This window comes from Neovison vison, chromosome 6, assembly GCF_020171115.1.
Source record: "Neovison vison isolate M4711 chromosome 6, ASM_NN_V1, whole genome shotgun sequence".
NCBI classification, from domain to species: Eukaryota; Metazoa; Chordata; class Mammalia; order Carnivora; family Mustelidae; genus Neogale; species Neogale vison.
Genome location: NC_058096.1, coordinates 60,338,343 through 60,357,336, shown reverse-complemented (window position 1 = coordinate 60,357,336; position 18,994 = coordinate 60,338,343). Strand labels below are relative to the sequence as shown.

At 45.7% G+C, this 18,994-nt stretch overlaps 1 protein-coding gene across 4 annotated transcripts in view; it reads right to left on the bottom strand.

Annotated features, from left to right (window-relative positions):
- SIDT1 (SID1 transmembrane family member 1) overlaps nucleotides 1-18,994 on the bottom strand; it is a 97,718-nt gene that overhangs the window by 2,781 nt on the left and 75,943 nt on the right. For 2 of the 4 annotated variants that reach the window (XM_044251401.1, XM_044251404.1), the window contains 12 exons: nucleotides 18,328-18,394; nucleotides 17,007-17,080; nucleotides 15,879-16,002; nucleotides 15,552-15,669; nucleotides 13,219-13,355; nucleotides 12,476-12,584; nucleotides 9,620-9,634; nucleotides 8,449-8,525; nucleotides 5,713-5,759; nucleotides 2,280-2,385; nucleotides 2,073-2,183; nucleotides 1,004-1,117 (listed from right to left, as the gene is read on the bottom strand). In XM_044251401.1, coding sequence (XP_044107336.1) covers nucleotides 1,004-1,117; nucleotides 2,073-2,183; nucleotides 2,280-2,385; nucleotides 5,713-5,759; nucleotides 8,449-8,525; nucleotides 9,620-9,634; nucleotides 12,476-12,584; nucleotides 13,219-13,355; nucleotides 15,552-15,669; nucleotides 15,879-16,002; nucleotides 17,007-17,080; nucleotides 18,328-18,394 — 1,099 coding nt within the window. The remainder of the gene's footprint in view (nucleotides 1-1,003; nucleotides 1,118-2,072; nucleotides 2,184-2,279; nucleotides 2,386-5,712; nucleotides 5,760-8,448; nucleotides 8,526-9,619; nucleotides 9,635-12,475; nucleotides 12,585-13,218; nucleotides 13,356-15,551; nucleotides 15,670-15,878; nucleotides 16,003-17,006; nucleotides 17,081-18,327; nucleotides 18,395-18,994) is intronic. The other 2 variants (XM_044251405.1, XM_044251402.1) reach the window with 2 other exon arrangements.

The window sequence follows — 18,994 nt, the reverse complement described above, 5'->3', positions numbered from 1 at the left end:
TCGATGCCAGGAGTGATCATCCAAGGTTGTTAGTATACGCACAGCTTCTGGAAAGGTGTTTTGGGCCGCAAAGAATGGAGGGATTACAGGAGAGGTCTGGGGAGACTGGTGAGAAGCAGCAGAGGCCTGGGCTGCTCTCCTGAGTACGCTAGGAATTTGTAAACTATCTGTAAGATATTCAGTGAGACTGGAAGAGGAGGAGGAGTGTGAGGGCAGCACAGGGAAGAATTATCTAATGTCACCCGAATGCGAGTGAATGCCAAAGTGATTCTTGGGGCGATTCATGTCATGGGAGTTCTTTCTTTTTTCTTTTTTTAATTTTATTTATTTGTCAGAGAGAGCGAGTGAGCGAGAGCACAGTTAGACAGAATGGCAGGCAGAGGCAGAGGGAGAAGCAGGCTCCCTGCCGAGCAAGGAGCCCAATGCCGGACTTGATCCCAGGATGCTGGGATCATGACCTGAGCCAAAGGCAGCTGCTCAACCAACAGAGGCGTCCCATATATATAGCCATGTGAGTTCTAACAACAAATTCACTCGGACCAGGGGCATTTATGAAAAATCATTTTGTCACTCTGTCTTAAAATATTGGGGAGTAAAAGGAAAAGAAAAATAAAGCTCTAACTGAAGAAGAAAAAAAAAATCATCTGTATACTGAATTACAATGAGGAACTGGAAAGGGAAGTACCAGAGAAGTTATTTGTTATTCAGCAAAGGGTAAGGAAGAGGGGGAAAAAAAAAACCGTATGGGATGTGAAGAAAAAAGAAATTAACAAAAAGGTATTTTTAGGGGCGCCTGGGTGGCTCAGTCAGTTAAATGTCTGCCTTCTGCTCAGGTCATGATCTCAGGATCCTGGCATCCAGTCAGCAGGGGGTCTGCTTCTCTCTCTTCCTCTGCCTCTCCCCCTCCCCCATTTCTCTCTCGCTCACTCTCTTTCTCCCAAATAAATGAGCAAAATCTTTTAAAAAAAGTATATTTCTTCTAAAAAAGTATTTATCAACTCACCAAGAATGAGAAGAACAGAGCAGTGGCAGAGAGGAAGTGCCAGACGTCATGGTCATCAAAGAAATCCAGCAGGATACACTCTCGGTTCTTCTCCCGGGATTCAGCTGGGGTGCCCTGGAGGAAGGTGAGACAGGATGTGGGTGAGCCTTCCCACAGTTCAAATCTTTAGAGGGCCGAACGTCCAGAAAGCTACGGAGACACTACTGGATGCCTGGCTCCAAAAGCAAGCTTCCAAAAACACATGAGTCCACACAAACACGCGGACACCATATTCACCACGGCTGCATCTGCAAGAGCCAAAGAATGGGAACAATCCAAATGTCCGGTGACTGATGAGAGAGGAGGAGCGCTGTCTCCACACAAGGGAGTGTTATTCAGCGATAAAGAGATGGCCACGGACACATGCGACCCCATGGATGAGTGCCCGCGCCAGACTCAAAGGCACATGCTGCATGATAAATGGGTAAGAAGCATCCAGAACAGGCAGAGCGAGAGAGAGAGAGAGAGAGAGAGAGAGAGAGATTGATTAGTGGTTGCCTATGGCTAAGGCGTGAGGGAGAAATGGGGAGAGAGGCAACTAATGGGCCCAGGCTGGCTTTCTGGGGTGATGGAAATGTTCTAAAGTCGATTGTGGGGGTGGAGAGTGGAGGCCTCCTCTCTGTTACTGGGTACCATCCTGGGTTCCCAGACCTCTGCTTTCCTCTCTGCGCCACGGGTTTACAAAGCCCAGCAGCTGAGGATCTGTTTATGGATGCGGGTTAGGAGAAGAACACGCACGCAACAAGGTTTTTACACGCATTCAACATGACAGTGGGGGGGGGTGGGGGTGGGATCGTCCCACGACATGTAATGAAGATCAGTTCTGCCGCGTCTCGAGGGCCACGTGCCGCGCGGTCCTGACCGTGAGGACCACATGCCATTTAGGCGTGGATGGGAAACACGATCTCTCTCAGAAAAAGCTTCCGTTTCAAAGACAAACCACCACAAGCGCATGAAGAGAGGGAGGTAGGAAGGCCCGAGGCGAGACGGAGGGAGAACGTTTCCCTGGCCAAGAAAACCACCCTCTTACCTCCCAGCTGCTGAGATTCTGGAAGAAAAAGTACAGCGAGGCGGCCCACATCAAAGCTGTGGCCACGATGCAGAAGAGCGGGATCGGAAGGAGCTTCTCGGAGCTTCGAAGCTGTGGGTGGGAAGCAGATGCTGCCATGCTGGGGTCCTGCGTGTGCGTGCCCCAGGGCTGCCGGGGTGGGGGCGGACCCCCAGCGCCCACTCTTACCTTCATGATGATGTAAAAGGCCAGGTAGAGCAGCAGGTTACAGATGAAGATCCCCAGTATGTAGGAAGCGAAGTCCCTGGGCCGATAGACCAGTCCAAAGAGCGCGCTGGGTGGTAAGGAGAATGACTTTGTAGGCATCAGGGCGGTTGCCTAACTGTCTTGGCTTCTTCACTCCCCGCTTGTATTTTGGGGAGGAGGGTGATTTAAAAAAAACCTTGAACCTCCATAAATTATGACACCTCTTTCAGACCTGGCATTTTTGATGATTGTAAGAGTCCCATAAGTGGAGGTACCACAACCATCTTGAGGGCCTAGGCGTCCTGCAGCTTTTCATTATTCTAAAGAACACCCCAACAACTAACTGAATCTCTTCAACAGCGCGCTTTTCTTTCTTCTTCTTCTTTTTCTTTCTTTCTTTTTTTTTGCATTTAAGATTAATTCATTAGACTAGATTACTGGAAGTAGAATTATCTCAAAAATTGCCTTGACACACATTATCAAATTCTTGCTCGCTGCCTAGAGTTTTTATTTTTATTTTTTAAAGATTTTATTTATTTGACAGAGAGAGATCACAAGTAGGGGAGAGGTAGGCGAAGAGAGAGAGAGGAAGCACACTCCCCGCTGAGCAGAGAGCTTGATGCAGGGCTCGATCCCAGGACCCTGGGATCATGACCTGAGCGGAAGGCAGAGGCTTTAACCCACTGAGCCACCCAGGCGCCCTGCCTATGGCTTTTAAACCAGTACTGAAGTTTATTTTGGCTGGGGTTTAGCATGAGCCTTTAGCATGTTCCACATTTCTATTCAGTTACACTAAAACTCGTTATTATAAGACCCTTCCGATGTCCTTGTTTTGAAAAGCTTGTCTTTATAAATATAGACATGTACACAAACATAGTTGGATTTCTATCCTCTCCACGCTGCTTCACTAATTTGTTGCTAATTTCTAATTTTGGGTCACTGTGTTATTATTTTAGAATATGTCAAATTATCTGATTAGGCTAGCTTGCACTACCCAGTATGGTGGCTACATGTGGCCATTTACATTTAAATTAATGACAATTAGGGACGCCTGGGTGGCTCAGTTGGTTGGACGACTGCCTTCGGCTCAGGGCGTGATCCTGGAGTCCCGGGATCGAGTCCCGCATCAGGCTTCCAGCTCCATGGGGAGTCTGCTTCGCTCTCTGACCTTCTCCTCGCTCGTGCTCTCTCTCACTGTCTCTCTCTCTCAAATAAATAAATAAAATCTTTAAAAAAAAATAAAAAAAATAAATTAATGACAATTAAATAAAATAGAAAATTCAGTGCCTCAGTCACACCAGCCACATTTCAGGTGTTCAGTAACCGTATTTGGCTGACAGCTACCACTGTCAATGGGTATGGGACAATGCCATGTAGAACATTTATATCACTCCAGGAAGTTCTGTTGGATAAAACTGGACTAGTCACTATACTCCTCTGCCCTTTGTTCTGTTAATCTTTTGTGGAGACCTTCGGAAATTTTACGCTAAGTAGGCAAATAATTTCAGAATAAAATCCTATTAACTTAATTCTAAGTTGAAATTTATGCATGCACTTGAGCAATAATATCTTTACAACAGCTGATCTTCTCACCTAGGGCGTGACATCTCTCTTCGTTCAATTAAGTTTTCCTTTATGTCTCCTAATAAGGTTAATTAAGTTTTCTGCAGAAAGGGTCCTCCTATCTCAAAGCTTATTCTGAAGTATTTGAAGTGTAAAGCTCTTCTTAATGGACTCTCTTTTGGTTCACTTTGTATTCCAACCAACTCTGTTCTATATAATATAGGAAATTTCCTCTTCCCGGAATTTGAATTCTTCAATATACCAAAAACTCTTGTATACTTTTTACTCAGATTCACCCATTATCAGCATTTGCCTCTCTCTCATTTGGTTTATCTCTCTCTCATTCTGTGTGTGTCTGTGGACTTACATATATATGTACATACATCTCTCTCTTTCTATGTACACACACACACACACCATCCTCCATGACCATATAAGAGTGATTACTTTTAAAATAACATTCATATTAAGTCCTACCATGACTTACAGGACACCATGTCCTGTAATGTCCACAAGAAACTGAGGATGGAGGAACAAAGAGCACAGTAACCCCCTACCAGGCTATCCTAGTGTTGGTGAGTCATCACACCTCATTCATCCCTGCAGGCCTTGATGCCCAAAGAGTTCCTGTGTAAGAAAAGAGAGGCCATTCACCTTGTCTTGTGAGCAGATTATGTGTTTGGTTTTGGTTACAGAGAGGCAGGGACAAGCCAGGTGATTGTCAGTACTGGGGACATATCAGTTACTCATTATCAAGCAGTTGGTCCCTTTCCTCCTAACAGCACCTAGCACCCTTTCTTGCAGTCATCAGGACTGTGCAGTCTGCCCCCAAAGAGTGGTCAGGAAGAGCACCAAGCTTCAAGAATCACCCACCTCAACGTATCTCTATGTAAAGGAGGTGTAGACCTTCTCTACACCTTCACAGGTGTAGACCTTACCTGGAGGTAATCCCTGGGTGACAACATTATGGGCAGATTTTTCCAGAAGCATTACCCCAAATAAGTTTTGAATTGTCATGACCAGATTCTGGCTTCCCCTGAAGAGGAATGCCTCTTCTTCCATTCCTTTCATGTCTTAAAAGGGGGCAGGGGTAGGGAGTCATCTTTCTATCAAAGGTTGCTGAATTTTCTAGCACCATCAGCTAAGAACCACAAATGAAAGCAATTAAATTTACTGATTTTTTTGGAGGGATGAATAAAATCTCTCACTTATTCACATTTTAAAGTTGAGAACATGTTGTATAAAATATAGATAGAAAATATGTGTCTATTATACTGTTCTATTTTGAAGGCATTTGAAGACAAAAGGCCAAGGTGATAATGAAGGGAAAGAAGAAGGAGGAGGATATTGGTGTGGTAGAAAAATTGAGACCTACAGGGAAAGACAGAAATAGGAAAGAGACTTGTACACCCTCCCCCAGCACCCCCCCCCACACACACAGTAAGAAAGGGAAATGTCTGCGGGGTAGCATTTATGGAGAGTTCTACAAGAATTTAAAACTATGCTTCATTTTTACATCTACTCACTTAGTCTCTGTCGTCTAACTATCTGCGTAGTCTATCCATGCAGAAAACAAATTTGATGTTGGTCTTGTTGAGCAAATGAATTCAGTGCATCAGTGCATTAAACTCAACTCAATGCCTGAAGAGAGGCCACTGTCAGCACACAAGGCTTCGTAGTGCTTTCTTTGCAGAAGGAAAAAGTACCTTTCTTTCAAGTCTCTGGGACAAGCACAGTCTTACACTCACCTTAGTTTCATATTTCTTTATAAAAATGACAGCCAAGGAAAGCGAAACCACAGTTTTCTAGACATCAACGAAGAGAGAAGACTTGTCTTCCTAAGACTACTTACAAGGACCAGTTCACCAGATTCCCCACGATGAGCAACACCATTCTGTCCTGGTAAGAAAGCATCAAATGAGAGGCTGCACACATCGCTTTTCTTTTAACCTACCACCTGGGAAACATCTATTACAGGAAAACAATTGCCCGGTGGAAGAGTTTCCATGGTTCTTAAGAAAGCTGTGCAGATAGTCGGATCCTAATCCGCCGTGAGAACCAATGGCAAGTCCTGGGACTGAGTAGACAAAACAGTGTCAAAGAAGATGTGGTCAGTAAACAGAACTCTTACTGATTCCCCACAGTGCTGAGGGTAGCTGGCCACCTGGGGACCACTTCTCAGTGAGCAGTGTCTACAGCTGACTCTGTAGTTAAAAAGCATTAAGCTGCTGGTCTTCCCTGGCATTGTGTTACTTCATGGGCCATGGGTGGCTTGTGGGACTCACCTGGGAGGCACTGGTTTCCTACCCATTACTCTGGCTCCACGGAGGCCCTGAAGTTCCCAGGCTCCTGATCTCTAAACACACAGCTTCAACACTAAAGACACTAGTAGTGGGAAAAATTGGAAAGGTCCATCTCAGAGGAAAATGACTCGGGTAGGGATTCATTCACAATCTGGTCCTGCACCTCAGCGTACAAATTAAAACTTTTAGGTGGTTTCTGATTATGCTTTAATTTGCATGGCCTCGTTGACTATTTAAAAGTGGCGATGCTCTGTCTTTGTGGGTGATCCATCCAGTTTGGAGGAAATATCTTCATTTAAAAAAAATGAATCCATCTATTAGAAAGGCTGAAACATGGGTCCCCCCAAATGTTAGCCTGGATGTGGAGCAATAGGAAGGCTCATTCACTGCTTCTGGGAATGCCCAATAGTCCAGCCACTTTGGGAGACAGTTTGACAATGTCTTAGAAAACTATATATAGTTTTGCCATACGATCCAGAAACTGCCCTCCTAGGTACTTGTCCAAAAGAATTTAAAACACCCTAAAACATAGAGCCACACAAAAACCTGCACACATTTTTTTTTTTTTTTAAAGTAGGCTCCATGCCCAGTGCAGAGCCCAGTGTGGGGCTCGAACTCACAACCGTGAGATCAAGACTAGAGCTGAGTCAAGAGTCAGATGCTCAGCTGACTGAGCCACCCAGGCACCCCTGAGCACCAATTGTTATAGCAGCTTTATTTGTAACTGCCGAATTACAAAGTGTCACCCGGCAAGTGAATGGATACACAAAGTGTAGTAATGCGTCCAGACCATGGACTGGTATTTGGTGCTGAAAAGTAATGAGCTACCGAGCCATGGAAAGACACAGAGATATCTCAAATGCCTATTAATAAGTGAAAGAAGCTAATCTGAAAAGGCTAAAATCTGTATTATTCCAGCTATATGATGTTCAGGCAAAGGCAAGACTTTAGAGACAGTAGAAAGATCGGTGGTTTCCAGGCATCAGAGTGGAGGGGGGAGTGGGAAGAACAGGTGGAGCCCAGGGGATTTTTAGGGCAGGGAAATGACTTTGTAGGATACTAAAATGGTGAATCCTGTCATTACAAATTTGTAAAACTCAAAGAATGTACACTACAGACTCGGAATGATTATGACGTGTTCGTGTAGGTTCATTGATTCTAACGAATGTACAACTTTGCTTGGGGGTGTGGATAGTGGGGGAGGCTGTGCATGGGTGGGGGAAGGATCGATGGGAAATCTCTGTATTTTTGGCTCAATTTTTTGCGGATCCTAAAAAGCGGCTCTAAAAAAATAGTCTATTAGGGGGGAAAAAAAAAGAGACAGCCTGTATCCCTTAATGTAAGCAAGCAAACAAACAAAATGTTAATTGTTCTTCCTGGCTCACAGCCAAAGCATGCTTAACTCCCCAAAGACTCACAGGTCCTACTGGATTTTTAAGTTTTCACATGAATAAAACCCTATAGGTTTGGTGCCTACAGCTCCTGCCCAAGCTCTAGATGCCTCAAATATTCTCATATTGCTCTATGTAAACATCCTGGGATCATATACTGTTAGCAAGTACTTAGGGAACTCTGGTGTGCCAGGCCCCAACAGCAGCACCAGTTGCTTCTGTAAAGGTCCCCCGTGACTTAGGGGACATACGTGGCCTTCCTAAGGTCTCTGGCCTGCCAGCCAAGATAGAGCTGGGACCAGGGTGCCCATCCCTCTGCTCCGTGGAGCAATGTATAATATACTGAAAACAATGGTGAATGTTTAGGACTTGTGTTTCAGCCACTAATGAATAACCACAATTTTGAAAGAATATTCTTGCCCACTGTAAAAAAGTCAAACAAGGTATAATGAAAGCAACTGGAGAGATAGGTGCCCAGGTTTGCTTGGGACAGGCCTGCTTCTTGCCTGCTGTCTGGGTACAATTATGGAGCCAGTGCCTCTTCCCTTTCCCCAAGTGAAATAATCACATTTCTTCGGGTGATTTTATACATGGATGCCCTGCCTTGATCCTTCCTCACAGCAATTGTCACTGTTTAGTAGTTTTCTACGTATACACATATGTTCTCTTTATACACTAGCAGCGTTTCATGTATAAAAATAGATCCATCCCAGCTTGCTTTCCCATGAGCGAGAAGAGAAAGTAACACGCTTCTTCCCCCTAACTGGACCTCCGCCACCCTGGGCCATCTGGCTCTCTCGACTTAGAGAACCTGAGCGTCTGCCCCGAGCCTGCTCCTCCTCCTGTTCCCGCGCTCTCTGGGAGAAGGCCAAGGCACACAGGATGCGCACGTACCATGTACAGCGGCCGGCTACACTGGTGGACAAAGTCCGTGTAGAACACCATCGCAGCCCGTCGGAAAATCCCCAAGTCTGCCGATGACACAATCGCATGGGAAGGCTGAGTCAGAGGTCATACAAGATACTCCCCAATGGCCCAGGCTTTGAGGGCCAAGATGATGTCGCCTTCACTTTATGCTTTGCACACCGAATAGGTCAGCAATATATGTTAGGCCTTAAAAAACAGTGCCTGCGGCCCCCAGGCTGTCCCGGGAGGCAAGCAAGATCCAGGCATCACCCTGCAGAGAGGCAAGTGAGGGGGACACAGTAACAAGCGCTCACCAGTAATGTGGGTGGCTGGCCAGCCCTTCCACGGGCCCCTGGGCTAAGATTCCCTTTGTTTACAGTTCACCCCAGTGCTGGTTCCTCCAGAGCAGAGATGTGATGGGACCCCTCAAGCTACCTTAAAACAACTGCTCCCTCTAGGGGATGGGGAATCTTCGCTCGCAAAAATTCTAATCTGTGTTTCTCCCTGTGGTTCTAAGTCAGTAAGAACTGAACTTACGGCCATTTATGAAGCATGTTCGGAAAGCCTAAACTTGTCGGGAAGCTGGAATCAGAGGGTTGTAAGTTAAGAAGGCGAGAAATAGACAGGAAAGGAAGTTTTAAATGCCGTCCTTCAAAAGCATAGGAGGAAACACAGCAAGTGTAGGTGTTATGAATGTCATAGGAACTGAGTGAAGGTCACAGGTAGAGCAGTCTTTCTGCGTGCCGTCTACCCCCCAGATGTCACAGGAAGGCTGCGGTCTGCTCAAAGCCAGCATTTCTGCGAAGGGGGACCCCAGCTCTGTTGTGAACACTGTTCCCCTTCATGTCTACCCCTGGGGTCAGTGGAACCAGACTTCTCTAGACTGGCTATACAGAGGGATGGAGGAGGGAGGGGTGGGTCCATGCAATAGCCCAGAAGAGGCAGGGGGCAGGCTGGGTTGGAGTGCAGACCCCTTCCCCCCTCTCTCCCCCCTCCCCCCACTGATCTGCTCAGCCTGGAAGGGGGTTCTGGGGAGCAGAGGGGGCTGGACAGCCCTGCCGGTCACTTTGTTAAGAAAACAACCAAGATGGGGCGCCTGGGTGGCTCAGTGGGTTAAAGAAAACAACCAAGAACGCTGGAAAGGGTGGCTGAACGTTACCTGTATCAGACCCGTCTGAATCAGTGGAAAGCAGAGAAGAAATGAGAGAAGAAAATGGTATAAGAAGGTAGCCAAACAGGTAAACTACTGGTCATTTTATTTTTCCTCTCAAAGCGATGACTTTCATTTTATTTTCCAATTAAAAAAACAATGTTTTCTCATCATAGAGAACACAGAATCTTTCTGCCTGGCTCAAACATTCCCAAGTCTACTATTCCTTAGAGGGAAGGAGACGTCTGTCTCTCCCTGTCTCCTTCGGACACTGCTTGCAATGTGTTGTCCGTCCTCTCTCATGAGCAAACCCCTGGCTCTGAAGCATAGTCAGGATCTGGGCAAGGAGTTCTCTGGTTTTCTGTCTCCTTAGGAATGCTCTGCCCCATCCCTGCTGCCTTTCCCGTGTCCACATTCATTTTCAGGTAGGGCCTGAGGGCCACAGAGAAGGGTGTAAGTCATTCTAGAAATCAGAGGCAGCTTATACAATGGGGAGTAAGGCTGGTGTTGGCTGAGCCACGGTCCACTAGCCCAACTTCCCGTCTTTGGACTAAATATAGTTGCGACCATTGTCACCATAGAATGGCACATTTTCCTTTAGACATGAAATCTGTGATCAGAGAAATTGAACATCTCAGTGATGCTATGCACTGGCTGTCCTCCATTGACTTGACCACACCTCTGTCCCACACCGTGCTCCCCAGGAGGCTGACTGCAGGACCCCATAAGTGGCTTTGCTCCCTCTCCATGGATTTGGATAGCGGGAAACCCCAGCAGGAGATTGGAGGGGCTCAGGGAAGAGAGTGAGCTCCGAGTGAACATCCGCCTGGTACCTTCCCTAGGAGGATGCCTCAGACTGGCCCATGTCTGTCATCTAAAGGTCACTGCTCCTTTCAGAGTGACTTCCTCTCCTTCCACATTTTGGTAACCACTCCCTCCCTGTCCTTTGGGCTTCCTTGCTCCTGACTCCAGGTTGCCAGGGTACCCCATTCACTCTCCTCTACCTCAACCTTGTCTAAGGAAGGGTCCCTTTGTGATCAAATCCTCCATCTTCATGTGTGACATCTTTTTCCTGTTGAGACGCTGCAGATGATCACATGGTCATAACAGAATACATTAAATTTCTCCTTTTTAAGAAGGTAAATAGAGTAAGGCAAAATCGCATAGGGCAAAAGTAATATAAATATACTAAAAGCTTCCTTATGTATTATTAATGAACCCTCCTGTCACATATATCTGGATTCAAATTTGTTTTTCCAGTTCTGGGAGAACCTGGGAGAAGCCAGATCAACAGTGCTTCAAATTATTTTCCTTTTCAAAGTTGACTTTGCATGACTTCACTCACCTGTGAGTCTGGAGGTTGGGACATGACCAGAGCCCAAACCAAGTGCTCCCTACAACCACTTAGCGATGCTTGCACTGGGCAACTTGAAGATACATTCATTGGCTATGTTAACGCCAGAGGCAAATCTACTGACTGAGCCCAAGGAGAAAACTACACTGCTGAAATTGTTTTATTCAGCTTTCTAATCAGAAGCTACTTGTTTATGTGAATCACTCTAAGACCTGGCCATATTTTAAAGGTCCTCGATCCCCAGTGAGTGAGGGGTCTGCTGGATGAAGGAGTTACTCCTTCTCCTTCTGGACCACATTCTGAATTCCAGAGCCCAGAGTTCTCTACCCAGAAGGACTTGAGTTCACTCAGAGCCTGCATAGCCCCCTTCACCCGTCGATATTCCTGAGGGCATTGGGTGCTGTTAGAGTGAGCACCTCTAGGGGCAAGGAGTGGCCAACTGGATGTTGGGCAAGAATGTCGATGTGCACACCTGTGAGGCTGCTTAAGATGCAGGACAGAGCCACAGTGGAAAGACAAGATGGATAGGGGCCGGAGACCAACTCTTCTAATCAGCTGTGTTCTAGAGTGTTCTTGGGGAGCTGACAATTTTAAATGTGAGCCTGGACCTTCTAGGTTGTAATGAAGGCATATTATATTGATTAGTTTGTTGGTCTCCCTCTTTCCCTTTCTACCTCTCTTTATTCCTTCCTTCCTTTCATGTATTTAATAGGTTCTTCTTCTTCTTCTTTTTTTTTTTTTTTAGCCTGCTTTAGAACTTCAAAATTTTTACACACATGATTATATGGACTTTTATTCACAGTCTTGCTTTGGGCTCTGCAAATATTAGGGATGGGCCTATGTTTATATGTAATTAGTTTTCTTGAAAGAGATAAAAGAATATTTAAGTCTGACTTCCTGGCCCTTCAGAGGACTGGGGAAATGTAATTCTCTACAATGACTCAAATCTGTTCCCACATATAACGAGTGATGGCCCCAGATCAGAAACTGATTTCCATGGAGCAGTCAGTGCTCTACGGTGATACGTGTACATTGTTGTGGGGGAGTTCAGCCGATGTCCTGCCTGTTAAGAATGGTAAGTCTCAAAATATTCGTTCCAGTCCCAGAGTTTGAAAACAACATAGAATTCATTCTCGATAACCATTTAGCCTGCTCAGAGAAATGCTCCTTTGAAATGCTACAGACAGAAAAGGATTTCTCTAGGTGGAACAAGTGGTGCGGTGGGTGCTCCATTCTTCAAATACACTTTCAGAGTTCCGTGAGTTATAAAGCACTGGGACTTGGAGCTGGAGGTCTGCCTCAGTCTGAGGTAGGGCAAGCTTAGTTCTCGGTTGAAAAGAGAACTAGTGGCAACAGCTCACGGTGACCCAATGCAGGAGAAGTTACCAAACACAGAATTCAGAGACCGTGTTCATGAGGACCCCCAACACTTCCATTTAGGGCAAGCAAAGACAGTATTGTCTGGGGGTACGTTCATCGGTGTGTTCAGTATAGGGTAACAGGTGACTTACCTATCTTGAAACGACCCATGTAGTAGATCTGGGTGCTGAGGGCCAGGGACACCAGGATATGGATTGCAGAGAAGATGACCCAGAACCACAGGTCATTTTTTCCAAACACCTAGGAGTAAAGATGGAAGTTACTTTCATCGGGGCTGTTCCCCACAGAACTCATGAAAATCATTCTGTCATGTATGCACACGGAGTCAGACCCCAGCCGTGCACGCATTGTGGTGTCTCTCCCCTGCCCCTAACTTCTGTGAGCTCACAGGTACCTTACTGCGCCAAAACGAATGGCTACCTGTGACAATGGGAGAGGGAAGAAATGGGGGAGACACGGAACAGCAACAATGAAAGGGCAACAGGTGTAGAGTTGGGGGCCAATACTCTTCAAATAACTGCACCCAACCCACACATGTCCCTGCACATTCCATGAGTGGCGTCCACTCAGTCTCTGTCCGATCAGCTTGTCCATCTCTACGCCGATCTCACGTGAGTCAAGTCCCAGCTTGATGGCGAAACTCTACAGGGCTAGCTTTACAGGTGCCTCTTACATTATTAGAGATAACTAGCTTGCTACGTCAGTAAAATACCATGAATTGACCCCCGATGGCCGCCTATCAGGAACCAAGGATTGCGATTCATTCAAACCTGTTCTCCTGAGGTCAAGCAAGCAAACAATGGACGACCTCCCAAGGGAGCATCCCCTAGGAAAGCAGGGCTGAAGGTGCGGGGGCAGGGAGGTGGGCACGCACCACTCCGAGGACAGTGAGCGTGATGACCGCCGCGAAGGAGGCGTAGGCGGCGTAGGCGCTGGCATTGATGTCTGGGTGGCGGGTCTGGTAGAGCTTCAGCATGCAGAGGCCGGCAATCATGTACATGAAGGAGGTGTCTGAGGGCACACAGGAGGAGTGGAAACAGTCAGAACCCAGTGGGCCACAGACAGATCCTCTCTCTGGAGCCTGGGAACCCCCTGCCCTCAGGCCCTGGAGTATTTGTTGCCCTCAGACTGTGTGGAGACCTCCAACGGGACAGCCTCTGCCCCCACGTTCTCTAGCCAGACCCCACACATCCCATTTCTAAAACCCTCCGAGGCTGGTCCTACTTCATGGAAGCAAAGCATCCGATGACACGGTAAATAACCAACTATCCCTACTTGCGGAGGAATTTGTGCTTAAATGCTGCTGTTTAGCAGTTGTAACAGGAGCCCATACTGGTAACAATTAGGGAGTGGAGACAATAAAAAGCATCCTAGGTGGACTGGTAGGTCCTTATCAGCACCCTGAAATAGAACCGTGTTGATCACTGCTCAAACCCAGCTTTACAGCCAAGGGATGGAAAACAGCTAGAAATGAAATGTGGCATAGCTGCATGAGAAGTATGAAGATACAAATTCAAACAACAAGGCAATGTCCCATATTACTCAAGAATGTAGCGAAACATTTAAATGTCGGGCAATAATAGGTTCATGCTGATGTAAGGGAATGGGAACTCTCAGGCAGCTAGTGGAAGTAGGAATTAATACTCTGCAGAAACTGAGTATTTTGGCAATGGAAGATGCATAAGCCAGGTGACTCCAAAATTCTACGTCTAAGTGTCCCAGGGAACCTCTCCCACGTGTCCCACAAAGAGAACTACGTAAGGGTATTCACTGGACACTGTGTGCAACGTCTGGGTGGTGCCCCATAAATGCAGTGTTCATATTTTTATTACAGAAGATGACAGTCCTTAAAAATGAATGAACTGGATATCCTTGATTCAATATTGGTAAATCTTGAAAACATATCATTGGGTGAAAAAAAAAAGTTACAAAACAGAGTGTGATAACTAAATATTAATTTACTACAAATGTAGTAGAACTATAAAAACAAACTGGACTGATAAATATCAAATTAGTCATAGCTATTGCCTCTGGGGAAGGGTGGAATAAATTTGGAAAGCAGTTCAAGGAACCTCAAACTTTATCACGGCGTTTTATTTCTTAAAAAGTAGATTCAAGGCAAATATTTTTAAAATGTTGGCATTTGTTCTGAGTGGTGACTGATACGGCTCTCTACAGTATTTTTCTATTAAAAATGTTTCTAACTAAAGAAAATTAAATGTGACAGAATTTCTGTGGTGTTCTGGATTCACAGACAGAGGCTAGAACACAAACATAAAAATGACTACTTTTTAAAATCCCTATCCTTGAGTGTGGGGGTCACTGCTAATTGCTTACTACTAGCATCAGTTCTTCCCCGCCCTCTTTCTGACAGCTTATCAGTACTAACTCAGATATCTTCCCCATTTTCAATTCGGAAATTCATGCCTTTCCTATTTGTTTCAGCAAAGCTAACTCCAACTCCTGGTTCTACCAATGGGTCTCTTGGTCTAAAGGTAGTGCCCTGCCGTTGCCACCATGATTGGTGTACCAACCCATGCTTGAGCTAACCGTAGGCTTGTGACTATTTAAACTACTGACGTATGGAAGAATGTCATCTGGGGGGTTTTGGCAAAGAAATTTCCTTGCTTTTAAATGAAGGCTTCTGGAAACATCATGAAGTAGAGATGGGAAGCCAGGACTTGCCGTAGCTATTTTTGCCATCATGCGTTTCCTGAAAGCTTGGGGATAAAATCAGCTTACAGGCCAAGGCATTGCAGAGAACTGGAGCCACAGCCACCTGATGAATCCATCGCAAGCCTTTCCCACCTTTGCACTTGCAGAAGGTGAGCTGATAATTGTCCTTATTATTTAATCCAGTTGAATTGGGCTTTCTATTATTTTCAACCCAAAGCAGTCTAATTGCTAAGCTAAGCCAAATTATACTAAGGGAAAATTCCTGATGTTTGTTGGTGGATTCTATCTGCCCATTGCTCATCTGCAGATCTAACCATGGGATTATCATTGAACGTTGAGCCTTTTGTAGTCTGAAAGGTGGTCAGAGAGAAAAGATGGTATGACCCATGAAAACCATGTCCTGTGAGGAGGTGCCCTCAAATCACTTTAGCTCACATAAAATATCATTCAAATCTTGCATACATTTGGGAAGGGTCCCAGGACAGGACCCCTATAACTCAAATCTGTGTGGTTGATGGAAATTCTAATTACCGAATTGGAAGTTGGAGTAATTAGGGCAGACGTGGTAACAAGCACTGAGTACTCCTTCCATCATCAATGCAATACCCATTGCATAGAAAACACCAAAGTGTTTAGGAATCCCATATTCCTGAAAGAGGAGAGAGCATGGTCAGTGGAAAGACACCAACTGGTGATATAGCCATACAATCTGGAAACCCAAGCTTCTGGCCTCCTGTTATTCTTTTCCTGTAATCCAACACCACACAATCCAGCCAGATGTCCCTCCCCTTTGCAGATACAGTTCAGAACCATGACCCTTCCTAGCTCCCACATCTGATTTGGCTGCCCTCTCCTCACCATGGCAAAGATGTCCTTGGCTTCCAGGGCTCTGCGATGGAGAATGTCCCGGCGCAAGACTATTAGCAAGAAGAGGAAGCCCAGGAGCACGTGGCCCAGGTTACTGAGAATGTTGTTGAAGGCACTAAGGGATGAGAGGGAAACCATGAGAGAGTCCAGGTGATCCAAGAGATTTGGAGAATGAATGAAGGAAGGAGGGAATGCACACATGAACGAGTGTGTGAGTCCTCTCAGCATCCCATGTTTTCTGCCCAGCCTTCTCATCAGATTTCACGACTGGCAAATCATCAGAGATCATCTTTAACCTACTCCTTTATTTTAGGATGCCTAGCCTGTGATAATGTGTCTGTCCATTTCTGCCCTGGATGCCTGATTGGCTTCCCTGATACCCACTCAGTTCTCTCTTATCCTAAGGACTGGAATGGAATGAATCCTGGGAAACAGCTGCTTCAGGGATGGGCATCTTGGCCGAGGGTCTCAGCTGCGCTGTGAGAGGGAATTCTCATAGTTGGACCCATGCTGTGTGTGTCAATATTCGGCTCTGTAATGGTGAAGTGTCAGCTGGTCATAGCCAGCTGCTTTATTTCAGGAAACTGAAGCTGGTTTAATTCTGGAACAAGAAGTCTGGCTCCCAGCTGCCAGACGAATGCTCTTTCCACTTCCCCATGTTCTGGAGGGCAGAGCATGGCCTTGGAGGCAGCAGGCCTGGGTTTGAGTCCTGACATCACTGACAGGTGACGAACCTCCCCCAAGGCCTTACCTTTCTAAGCCTTAGCATCTTCATCTGAAAGAGGGAGTAATGATAATCCTATGTAGTTTATGAGGTTGTTCAGAGGATTAATGTACGAGGAACTCATGTGCATGGATGAGTGTCGTTACATCTAGGACCTGATCTTTTCAAAACATCCCTGCCCTCTTCTTAGCTGGTTATTCTTAGGACTCTCTCCTGAGGCCCCTATATGGGAATGAGAGGAGCACATCTGGTCTCAAAACTTCTAGATTTCATCCCTCTTAACCTCAACTGGGGTAGTTTTCCATGGTTGTTTTTAGTATTTTTAAAAACTGACATTGCATCATCTAGAAAGGCATCTCTAAGTGCCTCACGCGCAACCAGAGGGCAGGGCTCACCTCAGGACGCCCAGGGGGTGAGCACAGAGGAAGTTGTAGTAGCAGATGTCCTGATTGCCAGTGACATTCGCCACCTGCAACATCAAGAGTGAGAAGAGGAGATGCAGCGTTTCTCCATCTGCTGAGCCCAGCCTGAGATCACAAAAGGCAGGCCCTGCTCACAGTGATTTACCATGGAACCAGTGTTCCTTCTCAGCAGGGGATGGGTCGTCGTTTGCCCTCCTCACACAGCACAGGGTTATTAGGACTGTCATGCTATGTTCTATTTTCTAGATGCGTGTTGGGAGGGTACAGAGCTGTCCCATCCTGTGCGCAGAAGTGATAACCACAGGGCAAGGCGACGTAAGGGGGGATGTGTTCACTTTTCTGTCTTTATCACCATCTCTAACGTTAAGAACCTTCCCAGACCATAGCATAGCTCTATCTTCAGACAGGGCCCTGGAGATTAGAAGCAGTGGTGCCCAAACCTCATAAGAGTCCTCACCCTTATTGCATTATTAGGTAGGGAATTGGCTAAATACTATTAGACCATTGGCTTTCAAACCTGGCTGTACACTAGACTCACTGGGGGTTTAATCAATACGGGTGCCTGTTCTATTCTCAGAGACTTGGATCTAATTTGGTATAGGGTAGAGCCTGGACATCAGGATTTTAAAACTCCCCAGGTGATTTTGATGCACAGCCATTTGGGAGATGCTGTATTAGAAACACTGTCGGCCTCATCCTTTCAAAGCAGGATTTCTGTGTGTAATAAACGCTGGAGAAGGTCATTATGGGATCTGGATCCTAAGGTTCTATGAACTATGAGGAGGATTCTCAAGCTGCTTTAATTACTATCTTTGTTTATTTGTTTTTACTTAATTTTTGTTCTTATTTTATATTTTCTAAATTTGAATATCTTACTAGTTTTGTAAAGCTGTTTTTAGTTTTATAAGAGGGCGCAGGCTAAATTACACACCGGGTTTCTTTGTTTTGGTCTGGAACTTATTTACTCTATTCATTACCCCTTGACAATCAGAAGTTCAGCCTGGTAAATGACAGATATAGTTGCTAGATATTATGACTGAAAGAGCATCAAGTGATACCTTCGATTTGGGTGACAAAATAATACAAGAGGTCTCAAGCCCTTCTGTGATAAACAATTGGGAACTAGATATAAAGGTTCATCAAAGATGAAGCAATGGACAGGTCCAGTTGGAACTGAAATGGGAAATTCACACTTGGACTGAGCTCAAGTGATAGATACCTTTCTCTGTAAGTCATAGCAAAGATCTGTCCCTGCGGTATGAAACTGGGATTCTGGGATCTGGGCAGCACTTACTGTCTGGTAGGTGATGACCAGCTGGATCACAGGCAGTGCATAAAACACAGCGATGGTGATGATGTTCCTAAATAGGCAGAAAGAACCGGAAATAGTTGTTTCCAAATTAACAATTTTTTTTAAAAAAAGAATCCTTCCACCTCATAACTCCTTAGTTCACTTGTAAAAGTAGTTAGAAACTGATTATAGAACTCCTGTCTCTGCAGCATCCCGCTACTATAATCACTGGTAAAACTATAAATAACACTTGCTTCTGCTTTACCCAAATTATGGATGAGGGTCTCTTCCTTTAGAATGCTGTCTGATTAAAAGTGATCAGAGTGTAAGTAATGGGAGATGGAGTATATGAAGGGATATGGCTCTCTAAGATACCTTAGTTCCAAAATGATGGTCCTACTATGAAATTCCGTGGGGCCCCCACTGCCCCTGCTTCCCTGGGGTATCTGTACCCAAGTAAAATGGCGGCCCTCCAGAGAAAAGTACGGAAGAGCTGTCACAGCGTCAGCTTGGGATTTCTGAGCGGGGGTCAGGGGTGCGAGGGTGTCACCTGCCAGGCAACTCAGCCTCTCGGTTTGGAGAGAAGCTGCATCTAGGTGCTTGATCACCACAGGTCTGTTTATCACCTGCTGGGGTATCATCTCCTTTCTGGGTGGTTTCCAGCTACTCT